This window comes from Dermacentor silvarum, chromosome 8 (assembly GCF_013339745.2).
Source record: "Dermacentor silvarum isolate Dsil-2018 chromosome 8, BIME_Dsil_1.4, whole genome shotgun sequence".
In the NCBI taxonomy this organism is placed as follows: domain Eukaryota; kingdom Metazoa; phylum Arthropoda; class Arachnida; order Ixodida; family Ixodidae; genus Dermacentor; species Dermacentor silvarum.
The window spans coordinates 48389002-48403260 of NC_051161.1; the positions used below are offsets into that span (position 1 = coordinate 48389002).

General features: G+C 49.0%; 1 protein-coding gene across 1 annotated transcript in view; it reads left to right on the forward strand.

Annotated features, from left to right (window-relative positions):
- The window catches only part of LOC119462114 (calcium-activated chloride channel regulator 2), a 91992-nt gene that overhangs the window by 17470 nt on the left and 60263 nt on the right, over positions 1-14259 (forward strand). The window contains exons 3-4 of the mRNA XM_049671859.1: positions 2345-2469; positions 7775-7883. Coding sequence (XP_049527816.1) covers positions 2345-2469; positions 7775-7883 — 234 coding nt within the window. The remainder of the gene's footprint in view (positions 1-2344; positions 2470-7774; positions 7884-14259) is intronic.

A 14259-nucleotide genomic window follows, 5' to 3' on the forward strand; every position in this document is an offset into this window, starting at 1 on the left:
GGACTTCCTGCCGCACCAACGTGCCACACACATCGAGTTCGGGTAGCACATCGCACGCAACGCTAGCGCCACGTAGCGGGGCCTATAAATGTCTTCGGAAAAGGAAGAGGGGATATGCGAAATTCGATCTAGCTGCGGTGCTGGAGCGGAGCTGTATTACTTGAAGAGAGTTCCCCTGGGTCGGGGGAGTGTATACCTTTCCGGGAAGAGCTCACCGTGCGCTGCCGTATAGTTCGGGATAGACAGTTGAGATCGCGGGCTCGTAAGTCTGTAGTGCGTGCGAGAGCGCCTGCTGTCAGCGGGCATTTGTATAACCATTAGAACCGTCTACCTGGGCCTTCCCGCGAAAAAACGTTAAGTAATAGAGTACGGCGAATAATTAAAGCATCGCGTGAAAACCTATCCACACAGCATGACATTGCAGACGTGATGGCATCTTGCTCTTGAAGAGGCGCACCTGCATTGTCGTGTCGGTGTGTTCTGTTAAGAGCATGCGATTTTTTGCACGCGATCTTGAGAGCCTGACGGCCGTGTGGTAGTAGAATAGGATAATTTTATTGGTAAGGTAATTAGGACAACCGCCCGTATCAGTTAAAATTATGAAAGACATCGTACTATTATTGTATCACGTCATCAATGTTACGCAACTGAGACTTGCTCCACCTTAGTTCTAGATTCAGGGACGCGACAGGTGAAAAAAATTGAACTTTCTGGCGACTTTGGTGGCAGAAAGAAAAAGCTTTTGCGATTGAACGCACAGGTTGTAGGACAACGCTTGCACTGACATCGCACTAAATATTTTAAAGAAAAAAAAAGAGAGATCTGTGCACTGAGTTTTCTTTCGTTTATTAATTCGAGCTACTATCAGTCCCCTACAGCGTAAGGAAAAGAGTTGGACACATGGTAACAGATGGGCGAACATTCACAATAAAAGACGCTAATACATTAAACCGTGTACTTCGTCAGAACAAGCACAAGTGGAAACACACAAAAGGATACAAAGGATAACCAAACGTACCTAGAACACCCGTTAACACAATCAATGGCAAAATTCAAAAGGTTTGAATGAGGGATCATCTTGGCTTACTCCTCCGACAACACAGTCATAGGTTCGGTTTTATAGCCGTTCTGTTCACAGTATGGAAAGGGCTGCCAAAGCATTGTTGATTAATTTATTTTAGTCGCATGTCATTTTTATTTATTCCGCGTTATCCTCGATGCGGTCGATTAATACATGAACGTGTTTGTTGCACAGGACAGAGTTATTCTTGGTACTGAAAAAAAAGAAAAAGAAAAGAGAAGAAAAAGAAAGAGTGGGTTTGCCATTTCTCCTTTATGTGTGATTGCAGCAACACTAAATCGGCTTTTCTTATGAACGAGAGTAAATGAAAAGCAGTGTTCGACACTTTACACTAATTAGAGTTCCTCGTGTACTTAGGTTTAAGTACTCGTTAAACAATCCTAGGCAGTCAAATTAATCAGGCTCCCTCCAATACGGCGTCTCTCATAACTCTAGTGTTGCTTTGGAGCATCAATTCTAATCAATCAATCAATCTGTGGCGGCAGAGCTATCGTCTACAGCGCCGGTAACATTGATGACGGCACCCGAGAACAGCTTGGATTAAGAACATGCTAGTGTGCCCGGCCTCAACGGCCACCATCGACAAAATGACTGGCCAGTTTCAATAAGCGCGATCAGGGCCCTAACGTTAAACCAAATCATTCGATCGATCAGCCAGCCAGCCAACCAGACAGCCAGAATCCATGCAGTTAAAATTAACCTATTCGCCTGATCAATCAGTTCGGGTTTATTCGCATATCAGGATCTATGTTCTCGCGTGCCAATTCATATATTGGACGTACTGACATCTTATAGCACGATCTTGTCATGATCTTGCCACAACATGAGCTTGGTTATAGTGTAACTTTGTTTAGGGAGGAGCTAGTTTTGAAAGCGCGGCGTATCGGTACAACGCGCCTTCGGCTCCCGCAGTGCTCAAGTTGTACCGAATACGTCGAGGTATTCTCGCGCGGGTGCACCCGAAGGCGAAGTTCGATCACCCTTCTCCAGGGAAAACAAACTAATAGCGCTTTAACGACGATACCGCCGCCGCCGTCACTGCCGCAGCTTGTCGTTGTAGCACAGTCGCGAGGTTCGACACCGGCTGACTGCGTGTGCCCAGTGTGTTCGCCTGCTGATAGCGCGATCATCGACCGGTATTGCGAGGGGGCCGGGAGCATTAATCGCGGTAACCGGAAGGCGGCAAGGCCAGCGATGCCGAGGCAATTGATCGCGCGGTCCACTAACGAGGCGTTCGCCTCCCTTTCTTCTCGGGTGGCGCAGGTGAACCAGTTCTGCGACGAGGACGAGCACCTGCACAACGACCGGGCGCCGACCAAGCAGAACGCGCTGTGCGACTACCGGAGCACCTGGGACGTCATCGCCAACCACCGGGACTTCTACCGCAGGTATAACAACAGCGCCGGGAACGCCCGGCTTGGCAGACATGCTGCTCAAAAAGAAAAAGAAAAGAATTAATAATATCTGAGATAAGGAACCAAGATAAATAGACAAAGACAAATAAGGATACCGAGAGAAGGGAAGCGCAGTCGAGGACGGCAGAAAACTAGGTGGGGTGATGAAGTTAGGAAATGTGCAGGCGCAAGTTGGAATCAGCTAGCGCAAGACGGGCGTAATTGGAGATCGCAGGGAGAGGCCTTCGTCCTGCAGTGGACATAAGTATATGCTGGTAATGATGATGATGATGAAATAGGGAAAAGAAAACGCTGCAACAACGAACTATAACGCTTAAATTTTAAATTATGGGGTTTTACGTGCCAAAACCACGATCTGATTTGGACCACCTGGAGTTCTTTAACGCGCACCTAAATCTAAGTACACAATTGCTTTCGCATTTCGCCCCCATCTAAATGTGGCCGCCGTAGCCGTAATTCGATCCCGCGACCTCGTGCTTAGCAGCCCAACACCATAGCCACTAAGCAAACACGGCGGGCGAACTATATAACACAGAGAAAGAGGTAAAGTTATGTTGGCCTTAACTAAAAAGCTGCGGGTATTAGAAAGCTTTCGACTGTCCGTTAACGCACTGCAATTTACGGAATACCTGGAGCAATGGCCGTCGGAACTACCGCTAGTGGCGCGGTCTTACGACATTGAGTCCAGTTAGAGCGCATAGTATAGTACTATCGCAATACCGGGATTGACTATGTGACTTAGCCACTGGCATAGTGTCGTCAGCTGCAACATAGTCATGAATGTATCGTCGCTCTCTTCTTTTCCTTCACCGAGAACAGCATGGAACACAAGAACGCTTCTGAGGCTTTATGGTTGAACAAATGAGTACAAGGTGTCGCTACCAGTGGCGCTGTGTGTCATATTTCCGGTGCTCCATAAAATGAACGCATTTTCCGACTACAAGAAACGTTTTTGTGTAGTGTGCGTGTTGACACCGAAGGGGCATAAGAATGAAAATAAACTCATCACTAAGACTGCATGCTCACACTAAATTAAGCCTTGTATAGACTGGGCTTTCAAGTCATATTTTCATCTTCTTCTACTTGTTTTTGTTCTTGTTCTTCTTCTTCTTCATCATCTTCTTTTCTTTCTACTTCTCCTCCTCCTAATATTTTAACAGCGAAGCTGGTGACGCCAGCCGTAATTTGTGGTGCGTAGCCGTGGTAGCCATGGCAACCCGGCGGAGGAGACGGGGGAGACCGCGTGCGCACGCGGTCTCCTCCTCGCCAGATTTTTGCCTTCCCGATCCCTGCCTCTCTTCTCTCCGCATTGGCGCTGAACCGTGCTCCCTCAAGGGCTGCAGAAGATAGCGCCAACCTTTCCCTTTCCCTCAAGAACCACTTATCATCATCTCCGCGGCGCGCTGAGCCAGGGGAAAAAAAAAGGCGAAAGCTTGCACTAGGCCGCGCAAAGCTCAAGACACAGCGAAGCTGGCCGATTGATATCGAGCGGCTAGCTCCTACGCCTTCGGCGTCGGCAAGCAGCAGCGTTCTTGGCCAACCTTGGTTAGCCTGCCTGCGTTTGTGGCATGCCAGGAACGCTGTCGCTCGTAGGCGCCCACGCGTCCAGCGCTAGTCACGCGAAATGTCGCCAAAGGGAAGGTACCTCCGAAAATGATCAGCTCGAGAATACCTTCCTACATGCGTAGTTAAGTTAAACCAAGTTAAGACCTAGCAGCGACCAAGTTCATACCTAGCAGTAGCAGCTAGTAATATTCGCTGTGCCTAAGCTTTGCGCGACCGAGTGCAAGCTTACCTGATTTTCTTTCTTCCGGGAACGCCTGAGATGGAGTGGAGCGAGATCCTTTATCTTTGTGTGAAAGAAATCGTCTGGACTGCTGTGAAATGAAGAACGGCCAGCATTGGACTAATGAACCGTGCTATTTTGCACTTTAATTCAGCCAGAACTATCGCGTGTCTATGACTGCATTTACTGCGACAATCAGCCACAGTGCCACAGGTATGTGATTCTGCAGCACGTGCTGATATTCAGTTCACAAACCTGTTGCTGGCCCACTAAGCAGAGGACACATCCAACCACGTCCATCAGGTTACGACACATTTCAACAGCTTTTAAAGCCGCACCACGTCTCTTCTGCTTACGCATGGTAGAATCCCCGCAGCTATCCGTCGTCATACCTTATGTCCGCTGCGCTAAAGTAGAAGATATACGGTAGCATTCGCGCAGCAATCCGTCGTATTAACTGTCGTACTAACAAAGTCATCCAACAAGTTTCCAGCAGCTTTCAGAGCAGCCATTTCTCAAAGCCGTCGCTTATCGTATTTGACACTATATAGTACCGCATACCTGCTGCCTAAAGCAAAATACAGATGACACGACTTCACATTGGTGCCGTCGTACGTCTTGTTATGTCAACAAAAGCATTCAGAAAGCAGCAGGTTTCGAAAGTTACAGCAGTCTCCTTTAGAGCCGTCACACGTCGGATCGGATCAGCAGTCGGATCGGCTGCAATCCGACTTGCGACATTTCGCACCGACAACCGCATTCGACGGGTTTCATCAGGTCACGACATGCTTTAAGTCTCAGAACACGGCCACCTTTCGAGCCGTAGCAACGTCGCATCAGACGTTCTCGACGTCGTACCGAACATCTGCTGCTTAAACCAGGAGACACATGGCAGGATTCCGCTTAGAGTCTTTTATATTGCGCTGAGTTACTTGTTCAGTTATGCAGAACCAACTAGCCCAACAATTAACTATTCTAGAATTCAGCAAGTTTGTTGTATCCAACAACGCAGCCAACAAGTTTTCAGCAAATGCCAACTCGGAGCCGAGTTAATATTCCGGAGCCGTTGCACCACACGTCGTAGCTTCAGTAATGTCGTCAGTACAGTCGCTAGAACAGTCTTCAAACGTATAGGGGAGCCTGTAGTCCGATCTTCAAAAAAGAAGACACGTGCTGCGAATCCCCTTGAAAGCTGACGCATCCAACAGGTTCGAGCAGCTTACATAGGATTTCAAAAGCTGCCGCAGCCATCTGTCAGAGGCGTCGCACATCGCATTATAGCATGTCTGTTGCTTAAAGCGAAAGACACGAGGCAGGACTCCGCATGCGATCCGTCGTACCGCCTATCGTACCAACAACTGCATCCACGTTTTCCTACGGGTTTCATTTCTTAGACCGGCCACCTTTCAGAACCGTCGCAACGCATCACGCGGTTAAAAGACCGTGGGCCAGCCGTTCTCCGAGGTGACTCGCGCGCCAAACTGCAACGGCGCACAACGCCGTCCTTTCTGGGTCACCACTTTCTTAGTCGTCCGAAAGCACACCGGAGGGGAAATACAGAGCGGGGAACCTTGCCAACCCCCTCACCTCAACCCAGCCCCTCTCCTCTCTCGGCGACCTCTCTCTTAGCCTAACCTCGTTTCCGAAACCCCCCACCGGGAGGTGGCAGCTAGGAGCGCCGTCGTGTACCCGAAAGTGGCCCCGGAGGCAGCCGCCGGGGACCTTTCCCTACCGTGTGTGCTCACTTGAGAATTTTCGTCGGGAGACGAATTCTCGAGCGCGCCGTCGCCGCCGGCGGGCAGGCAGTCTCTGCTTCTCGCGGCAGAAAAGAAAAGAGGCCGTCGAGCGCTTTCGCGCGCGCGTCGGTGCGCCTGAAACGCGAAACGTGGCGACAATATCTCGAGAAAGCCCCGTCTCCACACGTTTCTTTCCTTTCTCACGCTTCGCGTCTCTTCCCCATTGTTCTCTCTCTCTCTCACTCTCTCTATCTGCTTTCGTTCTCTTCGGCGGCGCCGCTCACAAATTTGATTTTCGCCACTCGCGGCACCGCCGCCCCGGACGGATAGTGTTGCACACGCCGCCATGTGCTGCCTCTGGTTCTGTCTCGATTGTGGCCTTGTCGGTGCACTCTTCGTGTTCTACACGCGCCGCCGCAGCCATCGCCGACGCGCGACGAAACATGCAGGCGATGGCGTTCTATCGAATTCCGTTTACGCTTTCTTTCTACCCCTTCTTTGCTTTGCTTATTTTTCATTCGGTTTCTCTGTTCCTCTCTTTTCAGGTCTCTCTCTTCTCTCTCTTACTTACTCTCTGGGAAAATCACTACCAGATCTCTTTTCTTCCTCTCTCTATCATCTCCCTTTCTAGCCACACGAACCTTCTCCAAATGAGAGAAAACCAAGCTTCGGGAAAATGAAAGCGTCGAGCGTATCTGCGCTGCAAGTGCTCTTGGCGCGGGATATCTTTTATCTTCCTTGTTTGCACATTGCAATTCGCTAGGTTAGGAAGGCTGCTTGCAGTCGCTTTACAGGCAGATGCAAAACGCCTCTAACTAACGATGCAATGGTGAAACTAAACAAGTCATGCTTTCGTGCAGACGCGAAAGACAAGCGTATAGAGTGTCAGGTCGGCAGTATATAGCATGAACTTTTATTGGCTTGCTGTAAATGATTATTCTTTACAAAAGATATAGGACTTGCTGCGGCGTACAAGGCAGAAATCTCCTAGTGTACGATCAATCAATTTCGTCAGCAACGAAGCAGCTTGAGATGAAATGATGACAATGTAGCGAATCAGTTCTTCGTAAACCCGCATTGAGGAGGAAGGTTAACGAAAAAGCCGGAAAAAATTGTCATCCACTCGACTGTAGCTTGAAGCTGCAACGAAAACCCTCGGGTTACTCAGAAAGCGAGTTTCTCAGAAAGTTTGCAGTTTACATCGTCCTGTAGGGGTATCGAACCTAGGACCAATGCCTTTCTGGGGCTGTAACTCTACCATCAGGTCTAAGCGGAATGCTACTATAGACTGCAGGGCGAGGCCGATCTACACAGGTGTTTACACAGGCTTCCTTCGTATTTTCGCGCTACAAGGGATATTGACATGACAATGACAATTTTTTTCTCTTTCGATGAGAATATAGTTGTGGAGAGTGTAATCATTGAAGCGTACTCGTTAGGCGGAAATCCAAACACTTTCCCGGCTTGGTGTCACTCTCTCTAGGCCTAGCGGCATCAAAATTAAACAACTCATCTCAATAATAACAACAAAACACTGCTACCTCGGCGTGAGATGGTACTAAGCATGCCGTCCAGTACGCCATGACAACATGCTAAAACGTTTCCGCTAAGAGGCAACGCATGCGCAGACGGCCTAACGCATCACGGTTACGTATCGCGTAAAGCTAAAACACGTTATTCAAGTTGCTGGGTATAAATAAATTTGAAACGTCAACTCGTATTGACCAGTTTCCCTCGACGTTCCTTCTCTTTGCAGAAACCAGGCTGGCGAGCGACTCCTGGGCAGGACGAGGTTTCACTACGTCCAGGAGGCTCCCCTGCGCGTCGTCATGGTCGTGCAGGTCACCGCCGCCAGCGGAATCAGGGTGAGCGGCTCGTCTACGCTTTCGTACACCACGTAGCCGGCGTAAACCGCTGTGACGTCAAACCCCTCAAGCCATTTGCGTCCACAACCACCGAAGGCGGTGACGGGTACTTTTTTTTTTTTCAGAAGTACTCGCATTCTTCTTAAATGTCTGTAAAATTATAAGGTATAATCGCGGTCAGAAATAAAGGAAGGAGGCTAGCGAATAGGAAGGGAGGGCTTTGTGTTACCCTACAAACTCTGAATTAAACTAGGCTAATTTCCGGATTGATAGTAAGTTCTTACAGAAGCCCCTCCATGGTGTGCACTAAACAGCTCCTCGTACTACTTTCTTTTTTCTTTCTTTCTATCTTTTCTTTTTATTTTCTTTTTACTTGACACTGCGCCAGTCGCTTCCTTTTCGTGACCGTGTCGCAACGCGGGATGAAAGTTACAGCGCAGCAGGACGGGGCGGTCAAGAACAAGAAATTTCCTCGCAGAGAGCCGTATTGCAACTAAACTTTTACTGCCGCCAGCAGTGGCCGTATATCCTACTTCGCGTTCTGGGACGATAAGGTGTAGTCGTAAGTCAGCGCTGGGTGTGTTTAGCTGCCTCGTTCTTGTCCTTGTTTTCGTCAAGCTGTGCTAACTTTAGTCGCGAGCCCGAACCAACCGGCGTGCGCCTGTACGTGTCGCGACATAACGTTGCTGTGGATTTGGAAAGTTGAAATTGAGGTTTATTTGCTCATTGGATACTCTGGGGAGGCCAGAGTGTTCAGATAATAAAATAAAAAGTCTTATTAAGGAGCCTGACAAGCCATCCAGTCCCTTTTCTGTACTGGGAGAAGCCGGGGCAAAAAAAAATAAGTTCGCGCGAAGTGCACAAATCTTTTCATTTGTTCCGAGGTTTTAGCCTGAACCTATTTTCTCTGCAACGAGCCAGACGCGGGTTGGTGCCACGTGTCCCAGAGGCTTAAAACGAAGTGAGAATACGGCGCGTTTAAGCTGTGAGCCCGTAGAATAAGAGAAACAACCTGTACCTTGTTAAGTTGACCCTAACGTTGCTTTTGTCTTTTGTCCTTCTTCTTTTTTTAACGATGGCAAAGAGCCGTGAAAGACGAGAACGCGCGAGAAGTGAGGCAGACGCAACACTGCCGGAAATGACCAACAGACACAACACGTGTCGAGAAATACGGTCGTCTGCGATAACACAGAAAAGAAAGAAAGAAAACAAATAAGAAGGAAGGAATGGGCGAAATAGCAGGAAAAAGAAAGAAAGGAAGACGAAATAAATTTAATAATTGAAGATACAGGGAGAAAAGGAAGGACAAAAAGCACCAAAAGAAAGTGAATGTATCCAGAGGAGCAAGAAAGAAGCGGTAGGAAATAAAAAAAAAAAAGAAAGAAAGACGCTAGACTTGAGCCGCTGTATTTGCTTTTCTTTATTTTTCTTAGTTTATAAGCATACGGCCGCACAGTTTGTTTTGACGAGCATATCGGTACTGGTTAACACGATTTGCCGCTCCATGTCCCTAAGCAGTTACTTTCACCCGAGAAAGTTCGTTGATATGTAATAGCTAAATCCATCGCGTATACGCCGGCGCGCGCTAAGCTGGCGTGTCGTGTAAGAAAGAAAACAAACAAAACTAATAATAATAATAATAACGTGCACGTTCCTCAAGGCATGCATTCGCGACATCTGTGATTTTGCAGTTTGTGCGTCACGCTACGTGACACAATGACAGCCCATGAAGAATCACTACACTGCTTGCTTACAATCTGCGTGTGCTAGGCAGTTATAGACCAGAATTTGCCGCATTTGTAGGTATCAGCCGCTTTTTTTTTTAACGCGAGGGCGTTAAGGGCCCCGTGTCGCAGAAAATCCGGCGCAAATTGCGCCGGCGTCATTGACGGAAATAATCTCGCCGAACCACATCATCGTGAACCATCCCGACCGGGCAGGCCCTTCGCGTGGTGCAAGGCGTTAGTGGACAAAAATTAAATTTCTGAAAGTAAAATCCGTCAGAAAAATTGTAATGTACGACTTAACCGCAGCCTACAGACGTGATATCGTCGGATTGTAATTTGAATATACGAGAAAAAAAGCGCAGACAAGCAGCCAGGGATCTTTGAATGCTAGCGCGTTCCACTCTTAAAGGCGAAGCTCGAGCGTCCTCCAATTCTTTTTTTTTTTTTGCGAGTACTGCCGGAATAGGCCTAACGAGCTGCCGAGATGGCGTCGAGCCTGTTGCTCTATCACTGTAAAATAATTTCCACCCTTAAACGTCCATAAGGATGCAAATCTGTCTGTAACTCACACCCTAAGAACGAAGGACATTCTCAAACGATCCTTCACTTGAAGATCTTCCTCCACTCTAACCGAGTTGAGCACAGCGCCGCCCCTTGACTGAAAAAGACGTTACGCTTCCGAATAATTGCCCTTCAGCGTCAATGAAGAGCAGTGTAGAAGAGCGGCGCTGCCGTTCACTTCGAGTTCACGGTGGAGGCCCGAAAGGAGTTACGTTCTAGAATACGGGTTTAACACCCGAAAAAGGTCGTACGGATGTGAGTTACAGACACGTTTACACCTTTATGACACCCAGTTTACACCCATATTCATTGTTAAGGGTCAACATTTTTTTTTTTTTTTTCATTTTGTATAGCGTGCTTGCCACCTCTCTCGATGTCTTTGTCGTCATCGCCTGCCCCTTCATCGAACCCGCAGTGCCCGAGCCCGTCACGCCGACGCATGGTAACTGGGGTCGAGATTGCGTACGCTCGCTCTAAAGGCTGGCGCGAGAGTGAAATGACTGCGGTCGTGGTCGACGTCGCTTATCAGCTATAAACCAAGTTTGCTTTGTCCGTCTTACCGAAAGTGGTAGTATCCGCGAATAGAATCCACGACCTCGTTTATCAGCCGCGGCGGCGGCATTTAAGTATGGGCGAAATGCAAAAACACTCGTGTGTGTAGATGTAGGGGCAGGCTAAAAATTGTTTAATAAAAAAAAAAAACAGGTGACCATCAAAATGGTCAAAGCTACCCGCTGTTGTGCCCCTGACGACCCACTATGCAGTCTCAGGACGTTGAACCCCACACTTTGCCTTCAGTTACCGTAAATACAAAAAAAAAGAGCTTGAGTAAGTTTTGCAACGTACTGCACAAAATGCAATAAGAAGGGAAGAATGAGAGCTAGGACAAGACACAGCGCATTTCTTGTTCCATTTTGCGTAGTGCTTTACGAAAATTCTTCCATGTGAGCACACTACTTTACAACAGAGTACTTCTACGACAAGTCGAAAATGTCACGTTATCGTTCCTTCAAGAAGCAGGTTTAACGTATACGGCTCCGCAACACCACAACCTGCGTGAACTCCGAGCGAACTACGACTGGAGCCTGCACACGGTTCGAGATCTTCGTGTACTTTTCCGGCGGCATTTCGGCAATCTCTCGAACCGTTCTCGTTCGCGTGCTCGCTCTCCTCCTTCGCGCCGGCGCTTGCGTTTTCTCTCTTTCCATCGCTTTCTCGTTCCTTCGAGCCTCATTTTGGGGAAAGCCGCACTCCCTTACTTCCTTTTTTTTTTTTACCCCTTAGTCAGCGCGCGTAATGCCTTTTCGCGCACGTCGCGCATTCATCCGTCTCCCTCGCTTCTTTTTCTCTAATACTTGAACTCGGGGGCCCGCCTCGCGCGTGTTCGAGCACCATTACTCGGACCTGGGGTCCTGTTTGTGCACGTCCGGCGGGCAGCAAACACTGCCCGAGAGGGTGACGAAGAAGAAGAAGAAACTGAAAGAAGTGAAGCCTTTAGTTCGCTCGCCGCTTCTTTTCGGCGGCGTCAGCGCTGCGGACAGCCACCTTTTGTTTCGCTAATTAGGCCCGCCACGGAATCAGAGTGCTCGCTCATCGCTTCCCGCCGAAGATGGAGAGAAGGAAAAAAAATAAAGGTACGCGGGAAGACGAGTGCGGTGGCTGGAGAGAGAGACGCGACTGGCTGGGGAAGGGATAGAAAAACACCGGCAGCAGCAACAGCAGCAAACCCGTGCTGCGCACGCCCAATTAGTACCATCGATGTGTGTGTGTGTGCGCGCATGCGCGGACACACACACACACACACACGCACGCCGAACTCAAGCTCTTCCGGTTGACGACCGCGAATGGCGTTCCTGTGCCTGTTTGCCTCGTTTCTAGTTAGCATTGCGTATTACGTCTTCTGTGTATGTTTAGAAACGAGCGCGCCTGGGTGTGTTTATGTATTTTATGTGCAGTTCCACTGTCGCGGCACCTTCTTCTCAAAGAAAAAAATAAAACACTTCCTTTCTTGTCGTCTGCTTCGCGGTCGAGTGGTCTGCTTCCCTTTGGGAAGCCATTGCTCGGCTTTCTGCTACCTAACGCGCGCGTGCGCGTTATAAGTCTTGTATAAGTCGCCACGGTGGCAAGCCAAAGCCAAAGCCAATGTCCCCGCGACGAACTGTTCGAGTGCAAATGCCTCGCACCCTCGTATTCTATTTTTTTTTTTTTTACTAGTTCTTCTTTGGGCAAGCAGCAATATACGTCATGGTTTCTTCATCCCCCTCTGCCGTCTCTATCTCTCTCTCGCACTGCACGGAATGACTCGATGGAGTAGACTATACGACCGAGGTTATTTGTATTCTCCCGCTGTTCCTAACAGATTCGCTCCCTAATTCGTCTGCTCGTCGCGCGGCTAGGCCTAACGCTCTTCGGATCATTACGCGAATCGCAGCGCCGCCAGTTTTTTTCTTCTTCGTCGTCGTCGTCTGTCCCCCTCTCTCGTTTGACTGGCTGCCTTCTCTCCTCCTTCTCCCTGCTTTTTTTTTTCTTTTGCTTTTTTCTTTCATTTCTCTACGGGTAGAGGGCCAGTGGAACAACCCTATTCCCTCGACTATACTCTTTTTCCTTCGCCATCCCTTCCTCATTTCCCGATCATCTTGCGGGAACCGAAGCAAGGCTTCCCCCCCCTCTCCTTCTTCTCCGCCTTCGCATCGTGACCGCGGCTACCTCTTTCTTTCGTGTCGGTGCACTGACGACGTCGCGAGCGTCTCGGAGGCTATAATTGGACCCAACGGACAAGAAAGTCCTGAGGCCAGTGCCGTTCGCATATCCTCCTCCTCTTCCTTCTTCTTCTTCTCCTTCGTCAACTTGTTTCAGCTTCTTTGTTCTTCCTCTCTTATGTTGTTGTCGTCGTAGTAGCCGTTGTTGGTGTTGTTATCTTATGTAACCTTCTACTGAGTTCATATTTTCACTTCTACTTCATCAGTTCTCATTCCTGTCCTCTTCTTCAAAACGTTTTTTTTATATATAGTCATCGTGCATCTGCTCCTGTAATCTGCTGCCAGTGAGCGCTGCCAGAGCCACTGGTTATGCCACCGGTGCTGGGCTGCCGGCATGCGCTATATAACAGAAGGGAAAAAAAAGGAAAAAGAAACGCTCCTCTCTCGGTCGCCTTCGCTTCGATCGAAGATCATCCCCGTTTGGCTGCGGAAACGAGCGCGGGACATCCCCCTCGAGATGTCTCTTTTACAGAGGCGTCCAAATTAGCGCCCAATGAATAGACCCGCTTGAATCGCGGTCTTCCCCGGCGTTAGTGCGCCGGGAGTGGAATCGGGGTCGCGAGGCCTTCGTCGTTGCCAAAGAGAGGAAGAGCGCCTCCGGAAGGCGATAAGGACTTGCTTCCTTTTCACGGCGTCGCATTGGCTGTCAAATCAAACGAAATCAAATTGTGGGGCTTAACGTCCCAAACCAACGCATGGGCTACGAGCGACACCGTATAGTGAGAAAAAAGGGGAGAGAGGGGGGTGCAAGTACGCTCACTGTGGAAGCTTAGCATGCGGAGCTCCATAGCGAGTTAAGTGTCTCTGTAACGGTACACGTGACCAGACCCAGTCTTCTAATGACGTCACCGCCATAGCTCGGTACTTGTCTCTGAATGTATCATCTATCGGATTCCCTTACGCTGTACATGAACGCTTGGAGTTACCTCCCTTGCGAACGCATAGACTTAGGGAATGGTGCTACTGCCGGCGGCTGCTGCTTACGGCGCGGCCGAGAGGCCGCCGAATCTTGAAAGCAATCTGCAATGTGGACAAAGTGCGCCGAGTGCCAGTAGCTTTGTATGCGCTGTGCTTTCGACGTTTAGTTCGTGTTCAAGCGACAGACAGCACGAAGGTCAATTCGCTCGCTGCCGCCGCGCTTTGTCACTCCAGCGTTTTGACAGCGAGCTTCCACGGCCGTCGAGCGAGATGTGTTTATGTTTACCTGTGCGCGCTTGACACCGTGCTTATGAATTTAGTTGGTAAGCGAATGTTTACAAGTTTATACGTCCGTTAAAACTACTATCCTCACTTCGTATAGCTGTCTACTAATTTGCTATCGCAATCTAT